General features: G+C 32.9%; 1 protein-coding gene across 4 annotated transcripts in view; it reads left to right on the forward strand.

Annotated features, from left to right (window-relative positions):
- The window catches only part of TFEC (transcription factor EC), a 193,888-nt gene that overhangs the window by 108,324 nt on the left and 60,170 nt on the right, over positions 1 to 25,394 (forward strand). For 3 of the 4 annotated variants that reach the window (XM_039860747.1, XM_039860749.1, XM_039860750.1), the window contains one exon: positions 20,904 to 21,155. In XM_039860747.1, coding sequence (XP_039716681.1) covers positions 20,904 to 21,155 — 252 coding nt within the window. Of the gene's footprint in view, positions 1 to 8; positions 209 to 20,903; positions 21,156 to 25,394 lie in introns of those variants that run through there. The other variant, XM_039860751.1, reaches the window with a different exon arrangement.

The raw sequence follows: 25,394 nt of genomic DNA on the forward strand, positions 1-25,394 counted from the left end.
TGTGTGTGTGTGTGTGTATTTCCTGACTATTTTAATTTGTGGTGAGTGGAATGGGACCGGGACTGAGTGTGAAGGGTGAGGGGTCTGGTGGTGGTATAAAGTTTAGGTTTCCTGTTCCTGAAGAGTAGTTCTGAATTTATTCCTGGGGTATCAAACTTATATTAGATGTGGGAGCTCTAAGATTGGAAATCCAGCTCAGAGCTCAAAGGTAGGACCTCTCTCCTTCTTCCTTTGGGATCCATAATCTTACATTTTGGACAGATTTTTTAGAGTATGAGACATAACCATAGGCTACTATTTCACATATCTGGCCTTTTCCTTCTCAATATCTTCTCCTGAAAACAGCCTCAGAGGACTCTGCCTTAGGACAGAACTCTCAGAGCAAAATGAAGTATAGGATGAAGCAACTCTGCATAATTTGGGAAGTGATCTTTAATTTATCTTTTCTTCATAGATACTCTCTACTTTTCTATATTTTCTAATAATGTATTGCCAATTAATTTGCAATTCTATTTGTTCGAACATAAAATACTGAGTGTATTAAACTATCTAAATTCACTTATATTCAGTCCTATTGAACACATCCAGTAAAATGTATGACAAACTTTTATTAGTCGCTTAAGATGTATTTATCTAAAGACAAAACAAATGACAACGATAACAAAATAGCGAGCAAAGATATTCCAGATTACACTAGGAAAAGGAGAGAATTTATAAAATAAATGCATAAGCTAAAATATTAAGTTCTCTACTGGGGGATAACTGGGAGTCGGTAAATGTTAACTAATCTACTTGAGTAGCAGTCACCTTAGAGGAGTTTTAATGAGTATTGATATCAGCTATATTACACAAAATCTTCTTTTCTCTTCTCTTTTCTTCAGCAGTTGATAATAGCTAACATTGATTGGGCTCTCATCTGGTACTACAAGACTTTACATGTATCATCTCATTTGAGCCTGACAATACCCTTGAGGCAAGTGCTGTTAACTTTATTGTTAAGAAGAGAAAAGTGAGGCTTACAAAGGATAGGTAACTTTCCCAAGGTAACCAGTGAGTAAGTGACGCAGCAGGGACTTTAATCGAGGTCTGCATGGTGCTTAGACATAGGTAAATTATACAATCATTTTTTGACTACTTTTAAATTTAAACTTTGTCTTTGTCATTCTATTTCATTCATTTTGAACAAATACCCATCTCTATAGCAGGAGGAGACAGTGCAAGGGTGAAGGTTTGGGGAAATCAGAAAGCATAGCTTTGCTAAAAATGGTTAGACTTACATATGGATAACGAGGTCTTTGACTGTATTAGATTTGCAAAAATAGCAGTTGCAGAAGTAACTAGGGACCAGAATAGGTGGCTCTATTTCATAAAGGAAAGGAGCAAAGTGAAGAGACTCATTAATGTTGAAGCAGTAGATGGATAACCGGTGACAAATATCAAGTAGATTTGCTTCAGTTTGGTCATAGAAAGGTCATTGATTATTTTTGGTTAAACCAGTTCACAGAGGCCAGGTCTCCACTAAAAAAGGGAATTAATTGCTTCCATTCCCCACTAATTGCCTCAACATTTCCCTTTGCTTTGTCATTGGAGATTTGGTCAGAGAGGCAAAAAGTCAAAAGTCAGAGTTTGATGGAATCTACATAAAAAGGAAATCTGAGGAGACCAAATTATGGCATTTGGTGTAATAATGATAATGATATTTAGCATTTTTTCCTGGGAGTGCTGTGGATTTTTAGAGACCTTTTCAATCTTTAATCAGACTGTAGGGCACATTTAAGAGAGTTCACTGTTTTTATTTCCATCTAGAGGATAAGGCATCACAGAGAGATGAACTGACCTAGGGCAAGTCTCCTGAGATGTTAATCCTGCGTGTTGGATTATACCCTACTATGTTGAGTTTTAGCTGAAAGCCTGGGCTCGTCCCAGGGGTATCATTCATTCATGGTCCTTCGAAGTCCTTAGGCTTTTGTACATTATTGTCTGAAATTACTACTTCTATCAATGACAATAAAATCAACCAAGGAAACAACTCAAAAGGTTTTAATGTCATAACAATTGCTTTGTTTGTAGGCTATTTATTGATGCTCCAGCCATCTTCAATTAACAAGACATTCTATTTTGTACTTGTTGAATTAACCAGTCTCTGAAATCCTTTCTAGCTCTAAGTCCTTTGGAATATGTGAGTTTTATATTTCAGACTTGTTTATTTTGTTTTTTTTTTGGAACCCAAAGTGGCAATTTAGAAAGTGGAAAGAACATGAGCTTTGGATATGATAGGCCAATATTCAAGCATTTTGGCTTCTCTGACTTACTTGTAAATACCTTCAGGGGCCCAATAAACAATTTTTTTAGGAGTTCCAAATCTGCAATATCAACTACCCTACATTGCTAGTAGAATCAGAAGTATGTTATTATTAATTAAACAAGTATTAGATTATAAATTCTTAGAAACATGATGAATTAGAATAAACATAGGTTTTAAAGTAAGATGGTTAGGTTTTAAAACAAGCTCTGTCATAACTAGCTGTTTGATCCCAGAAAGTTCATGTAATTTGATTAAAACTCAGTTTCTCCATGTAAATCTGACATATCTCATTGGGTTTCATGGTTATTAAATGTGAAAGTGAGAGGAAAGCACCTAGCTCAATGCCTTCATAGACAGGTACCTAGAGATTTTAACCATATACTTATTAGTATTGTTATTAGAAATTATAGAAATATTAAATGATAAAACTTTTAATTAGAGCAAGACCAAGCAAACATAAGATGTTGGTATAAAAGAATTTTGGTACTTTATAAAAATACTTTGTTTGAGTAAGATGCTCTCACAGTTATGGTGAATTTGAGCCAGATCATCTTCCTCTGGTCAGATGGCTCTCTACAGCAAGCCCTTCTTACCCTACCCTTTTGAAAGTGCCATGCTCTCATTAAGTTATTTAATAATAAGAATAATCCTAGGAATTGAATAGTATTCTTGCAGATAATACAGATAAGAGTATTTACATCCTGAGAGAGAAATATTTGGTCCAAAGACACATAACTTGTCAGTGAGAAGCTCATGTTTGAAGCCAGGTGGGATAATTCCCAAATCTGCAATCCTAACTGTGCTCTACCAATACTTTTGAAACAACAGACTGCAATTCAAAATTGTTATTTGTGCAAGCTGAGTAATTAAATCACTTTCACCTTCATTTTAAAATTATTTAAATGGATTATTAAAACTTATCTTTTTTCAGACAAAAATGGCTATTCACACTAAGAATGGAAAACCATTATAAACAGTGACACCTATGTCATCAAACCCTATACTGTGTTCTTTCTAAGTGTTTTAATTAATCTCAAAGAGCCCATTCCCTTGTAAAGACACATGCCTCAGTCCTCTAACCAAGAAACCTTAGAAGCTATGTGTATGGGTCCTTCTGGCTCCTTTGGTGCTTTTCTCTTATCCGCCCCTCCCCCTTGCCTCCCTTCTGTAGCTCTCAGGCAGGCCCAGAGAGCCTTTTCTCCTCTGTGTTGAAACTGAGGACCAATTCTGAAGAGAGCCCTAATTGTTAAACTAGTTGCTCACAACTTTTTTGGCTTGTTTCTCTTTTATTTTAAAAATTATTTTTCAATTACAGTTGACATTCAATATTGTTTTATATTAGTTTTAGGTGTACAGTGTAGTGCTTAGACATTTATATAATTTATGAAGTGATTCCCAACTTGTTTCTCTTAAACAATGTAACTTAATAAAAGTCCTGTCAAATATATAAACAGGGCACACCTACTAAAACAGGAAGAAGTAAAACTGCGTATACATGGAAAACCTGGTTTGACTGTTTTGATTAACTTGACTGCTCAAGTCAGTCAAGAGGTAATCACCAGTTAAGCAAACTATTCTGACAGATTTTTGGCCCACTGTGACTGCATATTTGACTGGCTTCCCTGTCAGGTTTAAGTGGTCAGATTGACTGGAGACAATCTAACTAGAAAATTTAACTTTGGAGGACGTGGGTGTCTGTATACCAGAATCTACTTTAAATAACATTATTTGAAATCTGTAACTATTTTTCTGGGACCAGTGAGAGAAGTTTGAAGGTGACGCATTGCAGCATTTGACTTTCTAGAATGAGATGTCTTGCTGCTTGCTAGAGCTGGCAATATATTTATAGGCTGAAAAACAATCACATTTTCCCCAATGCATATACAGAGTTCAATAAGAATGAAACTCTACTCTAACTTGGTCAAATCCTAATAAGGCATCGTATTCTTTAACTCTTCTGAAGGGCTGATGACAGATGTATGACAGCAAATGACTTCTCAGATATCAGGTTACCAATTCAGTCATTAATGACTTGTGGTAAGGCAAAGTTGACCTTGCCACTAATAGTACTCCTTCTAAGAAAAAGAATTCATGAAAGAAAGAAACAAAACAAAACAAAACAAAACAAAACACCAAACAAAACCTTTGCTGAGGCAAGAGAATCAGATCGACATTATTATCTGAGCTGCTTTTTAAAAGCAAGCCCCTTTATATATCTGTGCTTATGTTCCTTTAGGAAATTTACTTTGAAATGAGCTTCCAGGTTTGGGTAAGACAAAAACACCACCATAAAGACACAGAGGATGATTTATGCTCACATTTATGGGGAGAACATAACAAGGTTATTGTCTGCTGTAAGCACATTGTTATAAGGTCTGGTTTATATTGCTTGAGTATCTTAGTGCATTTATACTGAGATTTTGAAATATCCTATTATTGTTTGAAAGACATTCATGTGCTGCTTTCCAACACTCCTAAAATTCTAACTTTTCCCATGGAAGTGTTTTGGAAATGTTCAGAACTTAGATGCTATCTTATGTACATTTATTAAATAGGTTCAGTGGTAAGACTAGATAGAAATTAGGGCCAGAGTTTCAGTAATGAATAAAATGATGACACTTCTTAAAATAGTTTGCTTAATAGTCATATTTTCTCTTATGTTAGAGTCACTTGATGTATCATTCTATTTTTTTAATTACGTGATTAATAGAGGGAAAAGTAGCTTACTTTAGCTTTGCTTTCAAAGTTTATACTTTCTAGTCATTTATGATGAAGTGTTTTTAGTAATAAAGCCCTTTAACCTCAGTAAAAATGAAAAGTAAATTAAATCTCACAGTTTGAAGAATGCTATAGAGAGTCCATCAGGGCATATGCTTAAATTTTATACGTTCTCTACATTATAGAATCATTACTAATAATGTTCTAATGATCATCTTGATGCTTCAAATCTTTTACACATTTAGGATTATTTCCTTAGGCTATAAAAATGTACAAATATATTTGTCTGGTAGTGATTCATGCTGCTGCCTGCTGAATTGTTCCCTCTTCAGTATTAAAAATTGTTACTTTGAAAAGTAAGCAGCTTCATTTTAATAATCACTTCAGATGAGGAACAAAGACTCGGTAGTGAGACTTGTTAGGATTTGAACTCTTGCTTTTCTTCAGAGCTCCTTAACCCATCCTTTATCTCCTCTTTCTCATGTGTAATGCATAGAGAACAAGGCTATTCACCTCACTGGCTTGCTTGTGAGGGTTACATGCGACCAGGTGGGTAGTGCTCTAATCTCTTCCTGACACAAAGCAAATGTTTTTACTTATCAGCAATGTATGCCATTATTATCACTATGATTATTAACATAGTTTTCACTTTAAAAAGAGCACCAGAATAGAGATAAGCAGGTGTGAATTGATTTTTAACTCTGTGCTGCTTCAATAACTTGCCTAACATTTCAGCATCTTAGCTCATCACAAAATATGTCAAATAAGGGGTCATAATCATAAGGGATCGAGTGAGAGATAATAAGAGAGGTTAATAGATAAAAAAGTGTTCTATAAATTGTAAAATAGTATATGAAATAGATTATACTAGATCTTATTCATTCTATTCATTATTGTCTTTGGATTCCATGCCAGTTGTCTGCTTGCCCTATAATCTGTGGCTGCATATTTAAAAATTCAGTTTCAATGACAAAGAAGCCTCACACAAACTGTGACAATAGTGAAAGTTATTAAAATGGTGAAAATGTTTAGAAATCAAATTACTTATGCCGTGCATCACTGTTTTTTCAGTCTAATGGAAACATCATATTTAAAGTTCAGAAAATGACCCTTACTTTGTTATTGTAAGATATTCTGCAAGTAGTAAGGAAGACGATTAATACCATGTTTGATGTTGCAATTTTTGGAGATAATTTTCCATTAATAAAAGGAAGCATGGTTTATAGACAAACATGTGTTTCCAATAAATCTTGTATGGTAAAATTTTTGCCATCATCAAGCAAGTAATCAGTGTTAACAAGCATGGATATTTATGAGAATTTTGAATGGTTTCCTAAGGTAGAGGATAAGTTAGCAATGGAAGGGAAAAAAATGTAAAAGTCAATAGAAGAAGGTGTGGCACACCTTGTTTCCCAGGTTCAGGAACTTTTAGAAGATGAACAATCTTTTAGAAGATGCCCTAGCCTGAGATCACAGCTCTCCGCCTTCCAGTTCTCTTGCTTTCACACTCTTTATATCTTCTCTTTGGTCGGATTGAATCTTCTAATCCAGTGGCTATTCCACTTTTTTCACCTTTTGGCCTTTGCTCTGTTTCATATCCAGCGATTACTCAACTTATTCCAGTCAGTTCTTACAAGTAGAGTCATAGAGTCACTTCTTTCCCTATTGTTATTATACCTGACCATCCTTGACCAGTGCAGCCTCTCAGCTCAGCCTCCAGCTGTTGTCAAGGAAGACAGTACCAGGACAATATGCAAATTGGGATGTTTACAAATTAGTGATCTTTAATCTCAGCTGAGCCGTCCACCCAGTTGACATAATTCTAGCTCATTGTCTTCCATTCCATTTGGTAGATTTTGTATACTACTTTTCTTATCTCCTTTGCCCACACTCTCAGCAGATGAATTTGCCTATAACTTTACTTAGAAAAATCTAAGTTAAAAAGACGAAATTTTCAACTCACTTCCTAGAAATCTAAAAATATTTTTACCAAAGTGCATTCTCTTTTTTCTCCTGTTACATAGAAAGAGAATGTTTCTGCCAAAATGATTTCCTTTGCTTTAGATCCCTCTCATCTGTGTTTTTAATCACCTATTTAATCGGTTATCTTTTTATGCTTGTATCTCTTACTTCTTAATTTCAAGTTACCCTCTGCATGTAAACATGGTGAAGTCTCCCCACTTACACACACACACACACACACACACACACACACACACACAGAAACCCAAACACTCTCATATTAACCCTAGAGACATCTATAATAACTAAAGTCCCTGAAGATTTCTCTGTCTGTTTATGGTCAACCTTTCTGAATTTTTAAAAGCAGATTAAGAGTGTGAAGTCCGAAACCAGATTTCCTAGGTTCAAACCGTGGCACTATTAGTTGTGTGGCCTTTAGTGTATTCTTTTTGCCTCAGTGTTTTCATCATTAAAACTGGAATAGAAATAGTTTCTACTCCATAAGATTATTGGGGAGATTAAAAGATTAATACATGTAAAATACTTGAAGTAGTTCTTGGCATATAGTGGTGCCCAGTGTGGCCAGGAGACATTATAACCAAGTCCTGAGAGGTGAGAGTCAGTCCTTTAAAAAAACCCAAGGAAAGCATTCCGGGCAGGGAGAAAAAGCTCTGTGGTGGTGGAGAGATAGTGCTTGGCTTATTACAGTAATTGAAGAAAAAAGTCCAGTGCAACTAAACCACAGTGAATATGAAGGAGAGCTATATGAGATGAAGTTAGATAGGTAGTCAGGGAACTACCTATCTAACTTGTAGGCCATAACAAAGAAACTGGTTTTTATTCTATATGAAATGAGAAGCAACTGAAGGCTATATGAGGAACAGTTGAAGAGAGAAATGGAAGGAGCTGGAAAATTAGTAGCAGAGGACTCACAGTAAGGGATGATTGTGTCTTGGACTAGAGCTCTGGTAATAGAGATTAAGATGGATCTGTTTGAGACACATCTGAGAGCTAGTATGGACAGGGTAGATTATATGTTCCTGGTGAGGGAAATAACAGATGAAAGAAAGACTATCCTGTTTCTGAGTTGAGAAATTGGATGAATAATGATGCCATTAACTGATTTGGAAAAAACTGCAGAGAAACTGGTTTTGTGGGGGGTATAATCATGATACTTGCTCATGTAAATTTTGAGATATTTGTTATTTGTGAAGTCTCTCTCCTTCTCTCTCCGTGTCAGTGTCTTTCTTGCTAATATATATAAGCTGGTCCTCCTACAAAGTGAAAAAAATTGAGATTTATGTTTTGTTAATATATAAATGGTATCTATAACTGTGGGAATAGATGATATTATTCTCATACATGAGAAAGTGGAGAAAGTGCCTAGTGCTGAGTCTTGTGGCACCTCCAATTCACTTCTGAAGTCGTTGCATTCCAGTGTCCATCCTCATAGGCAGTTCTGGAGCAGAAATGCAAATCTGATAGCCTTTAGCATATAGGTGGTATTCAAAAACATGGGAACAGATGAGATCCTCCTCTGGGAGATTGTAGAGAGAGAGGAGAAAGTGCCTAGTGGTAAGCCCTGAGGTCTCTTCATTTACAATTGACAATGTCCCTCTAGTCCCTGTAGGATGACTTCCATTCTCACCAAGTCCCTGAGATCATTCTCCTGAGGATCACAAGTGACCCAATTATTTCCCAGTCTGCCGGCAATCTCTTCTGCTCTTTCTTTTCTCTCTTCCCTGTGGTATTGGACTTTTGTTAACCAGTTTTTTTTTCCTTGAAACTCTATCTCACTTTGTCTTTGTCATATTACTCTGTACTAATTTATCTTATACTTTTCTGAGATTCTTTTAGTCTTTCCTGTGCATTACACGTTAATGTTTCTCAGAGTTCTTTACTTGGCATTTTGTCTTTTTAATTCTAATTCTTCTAAAACTCCAATTCAATGACTTTATCTAAAACCTTAATTCAATGACTTCTAAGCAGGCCACCAAATTGGTATCTCTAAATCCATACATCTAGCTGTTTACTAGGTTTCCCTCTTGAATGTTCCACAGGCACTCTGATTTCATTAAGTCTGATACTGAAATGATTTTTGCTTCAAAACTTTTGCCCTTACTTTTATTCTTTATTTTGATAAATGCAATTTTCTCCATCATTTCCCATTTCAGACCGAAGCATTATCTATTCCTTCCCCTTCACCACATGTATAAATCAATCAGAAGTCCTATATGTATATTTTGTTTAATTCCTCCACATAATGTTTAACATTTGACCTATCTTTCTAGTATCAAATACTATTGCCCCAGCTGGGGTCCCCTATTCTTCTTTCCTAGAATATTGCCAAAACTCTTAAGTGTTCTTCTTGTGCTCAGTCTGGTCATTCAATAATTTAGTCATTGTATTATTGCCTCAGAGATATTCTAAAATACTAGGTGATCATATTACTATCCTACAAAAAGCTTCATATGGCACATCAGAGTTATAAGAACAAAGCTTAGGGTAATATTTATTACTCTTTATGAGCTTGCTTCTGTCTAGTTTTCTATTTTCATCTGTCCTCACCTATACTTTTTTCAGATCATTTTGACAGAGAGTGAGAAGGAGAAAAAGAGAGAAAGAAAGAAAAAGAAAGAAAGGAGGGAAGAGAAGGAAGGAGGGAAGAGAAGGAAAGAAGGAGAAAACAAGAAAGGAAGGAAAGAAGACTATTTTATCTTTATAATTTCTATTAGTGGAGCATTTTAGGAACAATAAGTTAAAGGTATTAAATTTAGGGAACTGACCTCTGTTAGGATTTTCCTTGAGTGACTTCAGCTATGAGGGGAAATCCCATAGTACCAGCATTTCCGTGCAGGATGTTTCTGAAAAGCCATCAACAAAATCCTTAATGCTATAAGAATAAGAAAATAAAACTTGGAATTAATAAGGAGTACATTCTAGTTTCCTATTGCTGCTGTAATAAAATTCCACAAACTTAGTGACTTAAAACAACACACATTTACCATCTTAGTTCTTACCATTATAGTTCTAGGGGACAGAGTCTGAAATCATTTTCACAAGACTAAAATCAAAGTGTCAGTAGAAAATTCTGCTGACACTTTGGGAGGTTCCAGGGAATAATCTGTTTCCTTGCCTTTTCCAGCTTCTTGAGGCTGCCCACATTCTTTGGCTCAACATTCATCACTGTAACATCTGCTTCCACAGTGACACCTTTTTCTGTTTGATTCTAGCCCTCTTGCCTCCCTCTTATAAGGACCCTCTCTTGAGATCACAAAGGGCCCATCCAGGTAATCCAAGATAATTTCCCCATCTCAAACTCCTTAATTTAATCACACCCACAAAGCCCCTTTTGTAGTGTAAGCTTATATATTCACAGGTTCTGGGGGTTAAGATGTGAACATCTTTGGTGAAGAAGGCATTATTTTACCCTACAGAATAATTAAATAATTGATAAAAGTTTAAAAAAGCTAAAACAATGTATTTTATAATATATTTTTGTTTTCTCCTTTTAGTTTTCAATGAAAAAATTTTACTTTAGTTGGTTAGTCTGCTCAGATTAGTAAATAGAATATAAATTTAAAAATATTAAATAGAATAGTTATGATATTTATGTAGAACAAGTAAGGCTGAAAATATTTTCTGCCTTCTCTATCTCTTCTCCTTATTCATGATCTTTTCTCTCTTGTGAAAATGTTAGAGGTTTTTAGGAAAGAAACATTAAGGTATTGGTAAAGAATATAATAAACTAAAATTTCTCCTGGAGAAGAGAGCTAGGACTCTTGAGAACAGTGTACATTTAATACATAGATCTAGAGACTAAAGTGGAACAAAGCACCTTAAAGACATCTAGAGTTAATATTTTCTGATAGTAGATTTCAATTATAATATTGTTCCATACTGTATGGAGAACTCAGATATATGAGGTTACAAAACAGACTAAGTGAAATAAAATAAAACAAAAGCAGAATTATAAGTGAATCAAATCAAACTCTACTAAGAGTAGGTAAGCAACTCCAGAGGTTTTTCTACCAGAGTCAGTTGATTCATAATTATATTGGGATAAAGGACATATTTTTTCCTAATGGTGGGGCCTGGAGTTACATTTTATTATCTTTGTGAGCTGATAATAAATGACTTGCAGTTGAACCTACTTGCAATCAAAAGATGAAAAGTTGAGTTTACTCTTTTGCTTATATGATTGTGAGCAAGTCTGACAACTTGTGTAGGCTTCAGTTTCTTTATCTACAGAGTGTAAAAGTCCTTACTCAAATCACTGGACTGATTCAGCTTGTGACTGTGGCTACTGTTATTTTGCATTCTGAGCTTTCAACTAGTCTATGTGGTCCTGTGATCAGTATCCTTGAATTAATGTTTAATGGCTATGTACTTTCTATAACCATAAAAAACTTAAAATGGAAGTATATTTCTTTGATTCTAAAAGAACATTGTTTTTCAATGACAAGGGTATGGCGAAACTATAACAATTATGTAACTGAAGGCCTTTCCTACAAGGAGGCATAATTACTTGAATAATTTGATTAATGTGAATAATGTAATAACAGTTGCATTTAGGACATAGAGAGTAGAAAATAATCATATTTACTAGTTAAGTAAAACAAAGAAAATATAAATTTTACCTTCCCCCTGAAATGCTAGTAATAACTACAAAATTTGAGTGATAGAAATATACTTATGAAATAAAGTCATTTTCTTCAGTTTGTCAGTCAAAATGAATAATTTCAGTCTCATTTTCAGCTAGATTATTTTAATATTTAATTATCTAAAATGCCCCAATCATATTCTTTAGAAAATAGTTAGACTAGAATACTGCAGATCTAATGATGACATTTTATTATGATAAAAATGACTTCATTAATTGATGATCATATATCAATTCAAAGTAGAGAAAAGATTTTAAAAGTTTTCAAGTCTAACATAGAGTGAAATCATTCGAATTATTTAGGATTTTTTTCAGGAATAAACATTTATGATCCTTTTATTCTTACAGAATAAAAATAATATAAATTTCTTTGTTATAAATTTGACTGTAGTAAATGGCCAGTTCATTTCTTTTATAAGGTCTGCCTATGTTAATAATATATTAATATTATCCCAAATCTAACCATCAAGATATAATTAAAAATGTATTTGTAACAGAATGATATAAGAGATGGCAAGTATTATAGGAAGGTTTGGGTTTTTATCCCAGATGTTCTTATTTATGGCTTTGGTTATATTTTAGAACATGTAAATTTTTTAAAAAAGCATTGATCACTTTCAAAGATATTTGAAATATGACCTTTTAAAGAAGTCAGTCTTGTTTCTCCTTTATTCTCTGCATCCTTGAAAGAACACTCACAACTGCATAACGAAAATGATTTCAAAAGGTCACAATACTAAGGATGAAAAATAATACATTTAAGCATTACATGAGAGTTTTATTTTAAGTTGAAAGTAACTGTGAAATATAAAGTGTCATCTAAACACAATTGTTGATTTCTGAAGCAAACTGTCTTTTGCTTTATAAAAGTCTTCCTAATAAATATTAATGTTTAAGCATTAATGCAGCCAGATAAACATTTTTTTCTGAAAAGGAACAAGACATTTTAATGAATCTAGCTTTAGTAATGAACTTGTATATTTCCATAATTACAAGACACAATTGAATTTTATGAGAAAATTCTAAAAAGCATATAAACTGTAGTATTAACTTATTTAAATATAACCAAAAGCACTAAATATAAATATGCTTATAATTTTAAAATATAATATTACACGTGGACAAGTCATTCTTAGGAAAAATACATCTTTCATTCACTGAATATTTTTGTTGAATTGGAAAGGAGATGTCCTCATTTCATAATTTCTTCATATGTTATCAAGAGATAGCATATGAATTTTAATTTTTGATACATTGTAATTTTTGAAAATAAAAAGCAATTAAACATTGTACTTATGTTTCTTAAAACTAATTGTGAAGGCCCTTTTTAGTTTTTATTTATGAAATTATAAGGTTAAATAAGATAATATATGCAACACATATAGCATAGTCCTTTCTACATGCTCTTCACTCAATAGATAAAAAGAGGTACAAAATCTGTTATCCAAAAATTTAGAACTAAATGTGGTTCAGAATTCTCAATATTTTTGAATTTAAAAGGTAATATGGTATGTATATTATTTATTCCTTGATACTTCCCCAGAAGAGTCAAGGACAGCATTCTATAATTAAATACATTAATATATCTGCAGCAATGCATAAGGATATCTACTATAAGCAGGATAAAAAAAAAACTATAAATAACCTTACTTCATTTTATGTTTGATTTTGTCACCAGTGGGTATTCATCAATTATTTCTTATTTTCAGAACTTTGTGGTTTTGGAATTTCAGTTGAAAGGTTAAGGAGTGACAACATGAGAGTTGTAATGTAGTTGGACTAGGAAAATAATGCATTATCTATATCATATGGATTAGTGAATAATTTTGGAAATAGGGCAAAAAAATAATTATTTAATTAAGGAAGATTTACTTGACAATTTAACATACACAAACTTCAAATAAACATTTTTCAAAATTTGCAAAAAATCAATGAGACCTAGGAGAAAACAGAGTTTAGAATCAGAATAGATTTCCCTATGTGTAATCAAAATTTGGGAGTCTACCATGTTCAGTTCTAGGCCCTTTCGTCTTATAATTCTGTATATCTTCCAAAGATCATCTCATCAGTTATCACCTAAATAGAGACGTCATGGAAAGTTTATTTATAGCCCATACCTTACTTTTGAATTTCAGGCCCATATATCCAGCTGCCTACTTCACATACTCTCTTGGACATCTTCGAAACATCACAAACTCAGTGTTTTCAAACTAGTGTTAGAATTCTGTCCCTCCACCCCCGCAAAAAGTACCTAAACCAAAACCAAAGAAAAACAACCCAATCTTCTTTGGGAAGGGTGTCACTATCCATTCAGTCACTTAAGCCAGAAACTCAGGAGTCATCTCTTAATCCATTTCTAACATCCCTTGAATCCAGTTGCTTGTTTCCATGCGACCACCTTACCCTGATTACAGGACCATAGTTCGAGCAGCCCTTGTTTCTCTCCTGGCCGCTCTTTTTGCCCCTCTAAAATTTATCCAATGAAACTACTATGTTCCCTTCCTGTGATAAAAAAATAAGACAGCTTTATATGACTAAAGGATTGCATGGACTGTTCTATAGGCCTCACCAGCCTTATAGCAAACCATAATAACTCTGTTCTAGTCCCATTATCTCCTTTCAGCTCATTTTTCTCATCTCGTTTCCTCCCACCAGGGTCTTAGCACATGCTGCTCCATCTCCTTGGAATGCTTTTTCTATACTCTTTCTCTAGTTCCTATCATCCTTCAGATTCAGCTCTATCATCCCTCCCTCAAGGATATTACTCATAACTTTTGTCTAGATAATCTTTTCTACATGCTCATAGTCATGTGTATCTCTCCTTTTTATCACTTATAGCACTTGAAAATTTAGTCATTTGTGTGATTTTTTAAAAATTAAAACCTGTCTCTTTCACCTCTTTGTGAGCTATATGAGAATAGAAACTGCTAAGCATGTTTACCTACCCAAGTGGCTAGCATATATAGACATACATATATTTGTTAAGCAAATGAATCAGTGAAATGAGTAGCAGAAACTGACTTTCATTTGAATGTTTCGTGCACATTTTATTTAAGTCTTTCTGTTTGATTTTATGACACATTTCACTTTCATATGGTTTATTACATTGTATTATAATGACATGTTTAATTATCTGTCTCTCCTAATAGATTGCGAACTCTTTGAAGACTGGGTTATGTCTATTTTGTTCATAATTTTATCCCCAGAGCTAATTATAATAGCATAAAACCTGGTGTGTGGTAGGCACTCAAAAATATTTATAGAATTAATAAATGCTAAACCTGTGAACACTATGTGAAATATATTTTAAAGTATTGTGGCTTGAATTTTCTGAATTTTTTATATTAATTTATTTTGGCTATTGATGATGTTGTCAGTTGACTGTAGTGTTTTCATAGCTGTTGTATTGTTTTAAAGCCAATACGGGGGTGGTCAGTCTCTGATGTGATTCTTAAGTGACGTTCATGGCTCAAAAATTCCAAATATACATACTCTTAAAAAGTAGATTGGATTAAATTAACCACAGTTATTGATGGCTTATCTAATTTTTAAAAGGCATAAAATGATAATTTTACTGAGATACTAACATAAACAAAACAAATCAGTTCAGTAGATAGAGCTGGATTAATTATAAGAGAAGCTTAGACTTTATCGTGCAAATATGAATGCTCATGAAGTGCAAGCATTTTTACTGCCAGAACACTATTGAATTTGGAAAGCTCTGATTAAGAATATTCATGTCTCTTTAAAGTCTTTTAAGTGTGAGTCACTCCTCAAAGACACACCATTGATATTATTCAAATTCAAATGATTGAGACTGAAGGAATATGTTACAATCACATTTTATATTATTATCTATCAAATAGCTTTGGATTATATAATACTCAGCTAAAATATGCTGACAGTTATTTCAGAAACCTAAGTAAAACTTTTGATGAACTGGGTCGTACTTTGTTCAGTAGTTATATCTCAATCAGACAACTCGACTATATAATTTTAGGTTTGGTCAAGATGAGATTTATGGATATATCATATCCAAAGACTGCTGTGAAGAAAGTAAGGTTTGAAAAAATGAGTTATTAATCTTTACCACAGAACATTAACAAATGTCATATGGTTTTTATGAGTAGATACCTAGGAGGTAGTAGATTCATAAGTCCCCCAAAATAGATTTCCTCTTATATATCTCTGTACTAGGAACATAATTAATAGTTACCTATTACTCACTTGTGAAGTCCAAGCTTTTACTTCATTTATTAAATTCAAGCTCTATACAAAATTAAGAAAATTAAATAAGGGCTGTCATAGTCAATGGGATTCTCTGAATTGCTTTTTGGTGTGTGTGTGTACATGCACACATATGTGTGTGTATATGTGTTTGATGACAGTGTATATGTTTTTATTTACTATCACCCAGTAATATATTTAGAAAATTTATTTCTGGTTGAATATATTTCTGTTTATGTACTTGCGGATAATCTAAACACGCTTATTAAGTAGGTGCCCATGTTTGCCTGCTTTATTTGTTTGGCTAGACAAATTAATGGCGATATTGTTATTGAGATAATTGCTTGTGAGATGTTTGCTATTACTTTTTAGTTTTGAGTTTCAAAAAGAGTTGTACCCAGAAGGTGTTTCATCTCCTCCCAGGTTAGATGCCCTCAGTTTAGATAAGTGGTCTCCAGGTAGATGATGACACATGGGTCACAGACCTGCTTTCTGGAGAGAAATGACTTTCCCCTTGGGACTGGCTTTAACAAAGAACAAACTGTCATTAAATGTTTGTGGATTGAATGCTGCACTATCAGCTGAGGGCTTTTACCATTATCATATGCTTTTTTTTTAAATAAAATGACATTTTTAAAGAAGCTAAAATATATACAAGCCTACATAAATATAAATGTATAGCAATACTTAAGGTGCTGTGATAAAAGTAGTGTATGTAATATATACAACCTTATACATAGAGAATCACAGAGTTGGCGGAGTCCTTTAAAGTTCTTTTAGTATGACTATCCATTTCTTTCTAAAATTTCCTTATACAATATACTCTTCTTATTATCCACTGGATGGTATCTGAAATCCATATAAGAATTAGGTTAAAAGAATACAGTGTAGAACACTAAAATATAAATCGAGGAAATGAACTCATATATCTAGGAGCATAAATTGAAAACAACTGTATGAAAATAAGAATGACTCCACATGGGAACATTGAGAGTCTACCTAGTTATCATTGCTTGGCTGGCATACATTACTTCTCAGCTCTTCTATCTATCAGGAGATTTTAAATCCAAATTCAAGTAAGACCACATAACATTTTGTTAGTCTTAGTTTTAACTAAATAAATTTCTTAAAAAAAAAATCATAGAGTTGAAATATCTCGAGACTGATTTAAACTCTGGGCTTAAAAAAAAAATCATCAGATATCAGATACCACAAATCATCTTCTGTTGTTTCAACTGTCATTGTCAGAGAATGAGATCTGACTTTTTCCTATGGCATTAGGCTTTCTCATGGATCTCCAACAGTTCTCTCAAAAGGCAGGATTCCTGCATCTTTTCTAGTCTAAAAACAGGAGTAGAACGAGGGAAAAATAAAGACCACAGATATATATATATATATTTTGTATATGTAATTGTGATTCCTCAATGATTATTTTCTGCAACCAAGATCACATTTTGTATTTTTTTACAGTGTTTTGGAAAATAGGGAGGCTATAGGTAAATAAATTGTTTTAAGTAAAATAAAACAGATTTCTTCACATAGATAAAATCTAGGTTTTGAACTGACCCTCAGTATTTTTAGTTTCCAGTAGTGGCATGTCAGAGTGATAATGTTGAGGCATAATTCAGAGTTCTGGAGGTATGATTTACTTATTGTTCTCCATAAAAAAATTTTTCTACATCTGAGTGGTCTTACATCTTTGATGGCTCGATGAACCAAATCATACTCTACAGCTGCTCCAACCTGCTGAGTGAAGACTAATATTTTGATTATGATTTACTTGCTCCTCCTGTGGATTCCCAAAGCTTTCTGTAGCCACCATAGTTACTCATACACTATACTTTAAAGACTCATTTATTCAATCATTTATTGAATATATATGAATGCATATTTTAAAAAGAGTGTTATGTGCCATTTTCTCGATTATGTATCGAAAGTATGGCAGTACAGCAGGTAGTACGCAAGATAGACACGGACCTTGCTCTTGGAGATCTCATGTTTTTCTTCCCTGTCTAGACTGTGAATAGACTGCGAGCTCTTTGAAGGTAGACACTACAGTCGTCTCCTTTCTACCATCAGTGTATCAGTCTGTTCACACACACTTGGCACTCAAAGCATGTTTCTTACATACATGAATTAATGAACAATGGCAACTTATAATTTCATTTACTTCATCCTACCAAGCACTGAGACCTTCGGTAAAACAAATCCATAGTTAGTTGTGGATATTGGCTGCACATGGTTTAACTGACATTTTATACTTATTTGTTTCATTGTTCTGATATCAGTACATGATTGAAAAAGACAGAGATTAATCTGGGGAGTAGTTTAGTCACATTCCATTAATTCTTTCTCTGTTCCACAAAACTTTTAGACTCTTATGCTTAGTTTACAGGCATTATCTAGATAGGGTTCAGGACAGTCTTCACTTTTGCCCACTAAACTTTTGGAATTTCCTAGAAATAACCAATAGTTTGGATAAAATTAGAATTGATTCCACTTTATGTTTTATTATATTTCTGTATACAGTGGTCTAAAGAAGAAATGGTAATCTTAACTTGGAGAAAGAAAAAGTATTCATGTGAGTTTCTTTTCATGACTAAATTTGTGACTGTCTCCCAACTTCTTGTCTTCCTTCATTTGATCATTTTGCATTTGAGTTTTCCTTTCCTTTGCTCCCTGTGCAGGACCATCTCCTTCCAACTCCTGGTTTATAAGCATTTTTCTCTTCCAGTTAGTTTTTAAAACCACTGCTTTTTGTGGTATTTTTAATTTATTGTATACATTACTGAGCCAATATGTATAGTGTTAAGAAAGGCAGGGTCTGTATTCCAGCTCCAGCCCTTACTAGAGCAATAACAGGCATGTCACCTAACCTCTCTAAGACTCAGTGACTTCATCTATATGGTGCAATGGAAATATTAATAACATCTACCTCCAAAGGTCGTAACAAGAATGAAATGAAATATTGTGTGTAAATTGCTTAGCACAGTGCCTATACCTGTTGCATATTATTATTATCATTGTTTTCTGCTATAGTTGATTTTAATGCTGCCCAACTACATTGAAAACTGTTATGGCCCTGAGATCACATCTATGACTTCTCTTGTGCTCCAGATGTAACACAAAATGCAATAAGTACTCTAATGATGGCTTTTAGAGCCAGTGGATGAAAAGTGAGAAATAAATTAGTTAATAAGTGTTATAAATATTTATTCAACATACTTTTCCAAGAATAAGAGATATTTTTCATTTGTAGATACACACTGTTCTGAATGTAGTGTTCAGTTACATTGTGTGAAAGATCTTTCAGATTGTGAATCTGAAAATGTTATTTAAAATGTATATTTTGTAAATGTATGCAGATAAAGAATAATTAACTTAAAACTGAAAGATAACCTGAATAGCTACCTTAAAATAATTACCCTGGCATTTTAATGAAATGTTCTTTTACAACTTTAAAGCTCATAGCAATATAATTAGTAATATGTGTAATCTTTATTACCAATCTTAATCTTTTTTACATGCCTGAAAAATTATTTTATGGTAGTACAATTAAAATAATGCTAAAAATGTCAGCATAACAGAATTAAACTAAAGTAACTACTACAATATTATACCCCAATCAGCTAATTTAAATGCAAAATACTTTATAAAGGCTATTTATCTGGGCTAATGCATGTTAAGGGATTTAAGGAGTAGTTTGTGTAACTGATATAAAAGAAAAAATAAGCACTGTGCAGCAATCTTTACTATTGTATAACATGAGGGAAATATTAAATAGGTTTATACATAGGCCACTTGAGGAAAATGTATTAGGAGCCACATCACAGCCTAGTAAATATAAAGGAGACTGTCAGGCGATGCTACTTTCAGAGGCTTTTAAAAGAAAAGCTTGAAATGCTTAAAATTGTCCTCATACAAATAATGGTATGTCGTTAACTATGAGAGCTAGACTGAAGATGCCCAGAATTTTAAGTCTATGTTTTGAAAAAAGGGTTTCAGAATACTGGCCAGTTGCTTAGTTGGCACATGACACTGGTTAGATTTTTCTCTGAATGTTTTTTTTTCAGTCAATTCATAGTATTGTTATTATAAAGTGAAAATATGGAAGTGTTAAAATTGAAATAAGCCCAGTGTAGAAACATTGGAAAATAGAGAAAAGTGAAAAAAAATCACCAGATTTTCACCACCCCTAAAGTATCACGCTTACTATTTTATATATACATTTCTAGTTTCTGCTCCCTCCTGGATAATTTTTAAAATTAATGAATTAATCAATTAATTAAATTTATAGAGTGATGTTTGTTAATAAAATTATGTAGGTTTCGAGCATATAATTTGATAATACATCTGTATACTGCATTATGTGTTCACCATCAAAAGTTAAATCTTTTTTCATCACCATATATTTGACCCCCTTTACTCTTATTTACCTCTCCTCACCCTTTCCCTCTGTTAACCAATAAACTGTTGTCTGTGTCTATGAGTTTTGTTTGTTTTTCAGTTTTATAAATGATAGTTGTGATAATATCCCATAGAACATTTAGATTTATAATATAAGAAAACCTAAGAAATATATTATATAAAAATCGTTAATAATAGTCAGCTATATTTTCCTTGCATTATTTCAGCCTTTCTTTTTTAGACCTTCAAAAATTATTGCTGCTTATATATTTATTCCAAATTTTGTTTCAGTTGCATGTAATTTTGAAGGATATTCTTAAAAACACAGAATTTAAAATATTTTAGTAAAGTTTAAATTGCCTCTTAAAAACTATAATCTATTAATATCTTACATAAATTACGATAAAAGTATAGGCTATATATTTTGAGAGAAACAAGATGGTGAAAATCTTGATGATTTTTTTCACTTTTCTCTATTTTCCAATGTTTCTACACTGAGCTTATTTCAATTTTAACAGTTCCATTTTAGTTTATTTATTGCCATAATTCAATTATTGAAAATAGAACTTTGATTTACCAGATAATGCTACATATTGTAATTGTTTGGCTTCTATTTTGTAGGTCCCCACACACCTGGAAAGTTCTGCAGGGACTCAGCTACAGAAAATCCAAAGACAGCAAGTAAAACCCTTCATGACCCTTGATCACCAGATCATCAACCAGACTCTTAAACGGTCCTACCCTCCAACACCAGGCAGTGCACTTCTGGTACAGTATGCACACCCATCTCCTCAGAATGATGCTGGTCCCACTGGAAATCCACTCACTAAGTTGCTAACTCTTGGGAAAGAAGATGACAATGTAGAATGGCATGTATGTCTGTCTAATGGCTACTCTTAAAACAATATAATCATTTTTTGAAAAAAATGAAAGAAGTTGATATTTTATAGTAAATATTCCCAGTACAAATTCATTTAACAAAAGGGAATCTTAATTTATTAATTCATAATAATTAGTTATGAACACATTATTATGCATAATAAAATATAACAATTCATTTTAATACTCATTTAAGTTATGTATCAATGCGAGTTAAAATAATCTCTAAACGTAATTATGTTAAGGAGATTTAGCTTTAATTGTAAAGGTTTTCTGATAACTTTAGTTAAAATATTTATCAATAGTTACATTGTCTTAAATATCCATTAAGATAAAACATGCAGAAGCTGTTTAAATAATAGTAAATATATGCTCTAGAAACATTCATTAAAATAAGACTAATAATCTTGCACTTAATATTTTATGAAATTATATCTGGATTTTTTACTATTGATTATTCATTTCTGTTTTCAAAACATACTTGCCTACTGTTTACTAAATAAGAGGAATTTAGAGGTGATGAGAATACAGAATTAATGGGAGTATTTAGCTTCATGGAGTTATTTATTATGACTTGCTTATAAATAAACCTTCAAAAAATGTTGAAGAATGAATAGAACTGAGAAACAACTAGAACTAGGAACAAGACTTACTTTAATATCTCAATGTAGAAAAACTACATTAATAATTGAGCTTTCTATTATTTCTTTTTTATTTTTATCCATTTGATTTACTAGATGAAGCCATTGTCCTATGAGCTCCCAGGTTTAATCTCCCATCTACATTCCTGGTGGATAATATTGATTTCAGGTCACCGCTTTTTTGCTATTACGTCTGTAGCCTCCAGGTACAAAAGAGTAATGCTCAGTATCCCATCATTTGAATTCTAAATGTTAAAGAAAGATTTTTTTGTGCACGTGTAAATTTTATGTTAATCTGAAAAAAGGGAAAGACTAAGTACTTGGTAGACTGTTTAATGCAATATAAAACAACCACAAAACAACTCTTTGAAATCCAAAACTGATTATAAATCTCTATATGTATATTTACTAAAACTTTTCAGCAGTGAGTATATAAAGAATTTCAAAAAATGTAGAAATAGGTTGTCTATTCACTCTATGAAGATCATAAAATTATATGTAGGTTCGAAATTATCTGTACAGTAAATATTAAAACTCACCCAATACAATTTATTTTACAACCCCCTTCTTCCAAAGTTCATTTCCTTGTGTGGAAGATTGATTTTTAAAGGAAAAAACAAATCCCAAAGCATATGCATATGCCAGTCCATTCTAGGCAAAATCCAGAAAATGATCTTATTATGTATCTTAAAAAATGTTTTCTAAAAAATGAGAAAGGATAATTAACACATATCAATCTTCTCAATTTTTCTTAGTAAATATTTTTATTCCTTAGGCACACAGTTTACCTTTTTAAAAAAATTAATAAATCTGCACATTATAAAGGACATTTATGTGATCTTACTGATCTTTTAGGTGGTATTAGCCAAACAGAGTTGTATGGCTTGGAAGGTTTGGACGCTCCAAGACTGTTCTAAAGGCAATGTGCATATTGACTACAGACAAAATTTTTCTATTTATTTATTATTTATTTTTATTAACTTTATTGGGGTGACATTGGTTAATAAAATTATGTTTCAAATGTACAATTTAATAATACATCATATGTATATTGTATTGTGTATTCACCACCCAAAGTCAAATTTCCTTTTGTCACCATATATTTGACTCACTTTACCCTTATTACCTCCCTCCTCCCCACTTTCCCTCTGGTAACCACTAAACTATTGTCTGTGTCTATGAGAGTTTGTTTTGTTTGTCTTGTTCATTTGTTGCTTTCTGTTTTCCATCCTACAAATAAGTAAAATCATGTTTCTCAACATTTTCTGTCTGATTTATTTAGCTTAGCATGATAATCTCAAGATCCATCCATTTTGTCACAAATGACAGTATTTCATCTTTTCTCACAGCCAAATAATATTTCATTGTATGAGTGTACCACATCTTCTTTATCCAATCTTCTATCGAAGGGCACTTCTATTATTTCTCTGTCTTGGCCATCATGAATAGTGTTGTAATGAACATTGGAATGCATATATCTTTACAAATAAATGTCTTCAAATTTTTGGGTAGATAGCTAGAAGAGGGATTGCTCAGTCATATGGTATTCTATTAATTTTTTGAGGAACCTCCATACTGTTTCCTATAGTGGCTATAGGAAATTTACATTCCCACCAGCAGTGTATGAGGGTTCCTTTTCTCCCACAACCTCTCCGACATTTGTTATTACTTGTCTTGTTGATGAGAGCCATTCTAATAGGTGTGAGGTGGGATCTTGTGGTTTCGATTTGAATTCCCTTAATAGCTAGTGAATGAAGTTGAGCACCTTTGCATACATCTATATGTCTTCTTTGGAAAAGTGTCTGTTCAAGTGCTCTGCCCAGTTTTTAAATTGGATTGTTTGTTTTTGTTATCATTCAGTTGTATGAGTTTCTATATATTTTGGATATTAGCTCCTTACTGGAGGCATTGTTTGCAAATATCTTGTCACATTTAGTTGGTTGTCTCTTTGTTTCGTTGATGGTTGATGGTTTCTTTTGCTGTAAAGAGGCTTTTTTATTTGATATAGTCTCATTCATTTATTTTTTCTTTTACTTCCTTTGCCTTTGAGGTCAAATTCATAAAACCCTCTCTAAATCTAAGGTCCATGAGTTTAGTACATATGTTTTCTTCAGGTCTTATATTTAGGTCTTTGATCCATTTTGAGTTAATTTTGGTGTATGGTGACAGATAGCAGTCTAGTTTCATTCTTTTGCACATGGCTTTCCAATTTTGGCAGCACCATTTTCTTACCATTATACTTTGAAATGTGTATATAGAAGTCTCTTTCATCATTGATGTCCTTTTAATTATAATTTAAATCAATCTGTTATAGTTTTGATCAATGTGTGTTCTCTTTGAATTTGACTTATCATGCACATATTTTCACATGTTGACTTTATTCATAGTCTTCTCTATAATAGCTAAGATACATCCTACATTTTTGTAATTTTCTAATATTCTTTGGTGTGAAGAGTCCTTTCCATGTCACAAAGCAGAATGTGTACAGTCTGTAGAGTCATACAACATGGCTATAGTCACCACTTACTAGATGTGTGGTCTCAATTCTTAATCTCTCTCATCAACATTTCTACACCTTGAAGAATTATTTTGATGCTTACATTTTTAAAGTTCCTAATACAAAGGCAGTGTGGGGGCTCAAGAAATGGTGGATCTTGCTACCCTTTGGTGTTTCTTTCTCTTAAGCTTGTCCTCCTGTGACATCAGGGAACATTTCATAATTCAAAGAAGACCCCAGAAATCATAGCTACCACAGAATAAGTCTGTGAGACCATCTTTAGATTTAGGATTTTAAAGTTAGAACTATGAGTAGCTTGGTGATTAAAAGTCCAAGAAAATAAAACATAAAATTGAAATAAGCATTTTATAGCATTTTATCTTTCCAGGATAGAATCCCAATTTGTGTTCATGGTATGCAGGACATTTTCACACTTAACCCTCACCTCCTGACCCAAACTTATTAAGTATCCCCATGGCATTCTATGTTTTGCTCAATTGGTTTCAGTCATATGATTCTAATGTAGGCTAGGTTTTCTCTTTTTATATATTTTCTTTACCAACTACTTATTCATTTTCTACCATTTGTCTGGATAATGCCAACTCATTTTTCAAAATTCATTTCAGGTTTCTTCTCTAAGGTGCTCTCCTTGGTATTTCTCTGTATGGATTTGGTGCCTATTCTCTGTGTTTTCATTTTAATACCTATATCATGTAGATAAATATTGCACTTATAGCATTTCACAGCACATGCTATATTTTAATTATTCGTTGTCATTTTTTTTTATCTTCTGCACCTTCTAGGAGCTCCAAATTGTGAGGAAGAGAAAAAAAAAGTAAGCAAATAATTATAATATTATTTAGAAAGGGCAATGGTAAGTATAGATAGGAGCACAGAAGTGCTGTTCTTATCAAAAATTTATCAATAATAGGACAGAAGAAAATGGCTAGTGGGGCATTTAACCAGGTGAGATAGCATGAGCAAAGTATAGAGATAGCAAAGAGCATGAGGTGAGCAGATAATGAGAGGCAGAAGGTGGTAAAAGGTGACATCAGAGAAGTAGGCAATAGAAAAATCACAGAAATACTGACCTCT

Source organism: Pteropus medius, unplaced genomic scaffold, assembly GCF_902729225.1.
Source record: "Pteropus medius unplaced genomic scaffold, Ma_sr-lr_union100, whole genome shotgun sequence".
NCBI classification, from domain to species: domain Eukaryota; kingdom Metazoa; phylum Chordata; class Mammalia; order Chiroptera; family Pteropodidae; genus Pteropus; species Pteropus medius.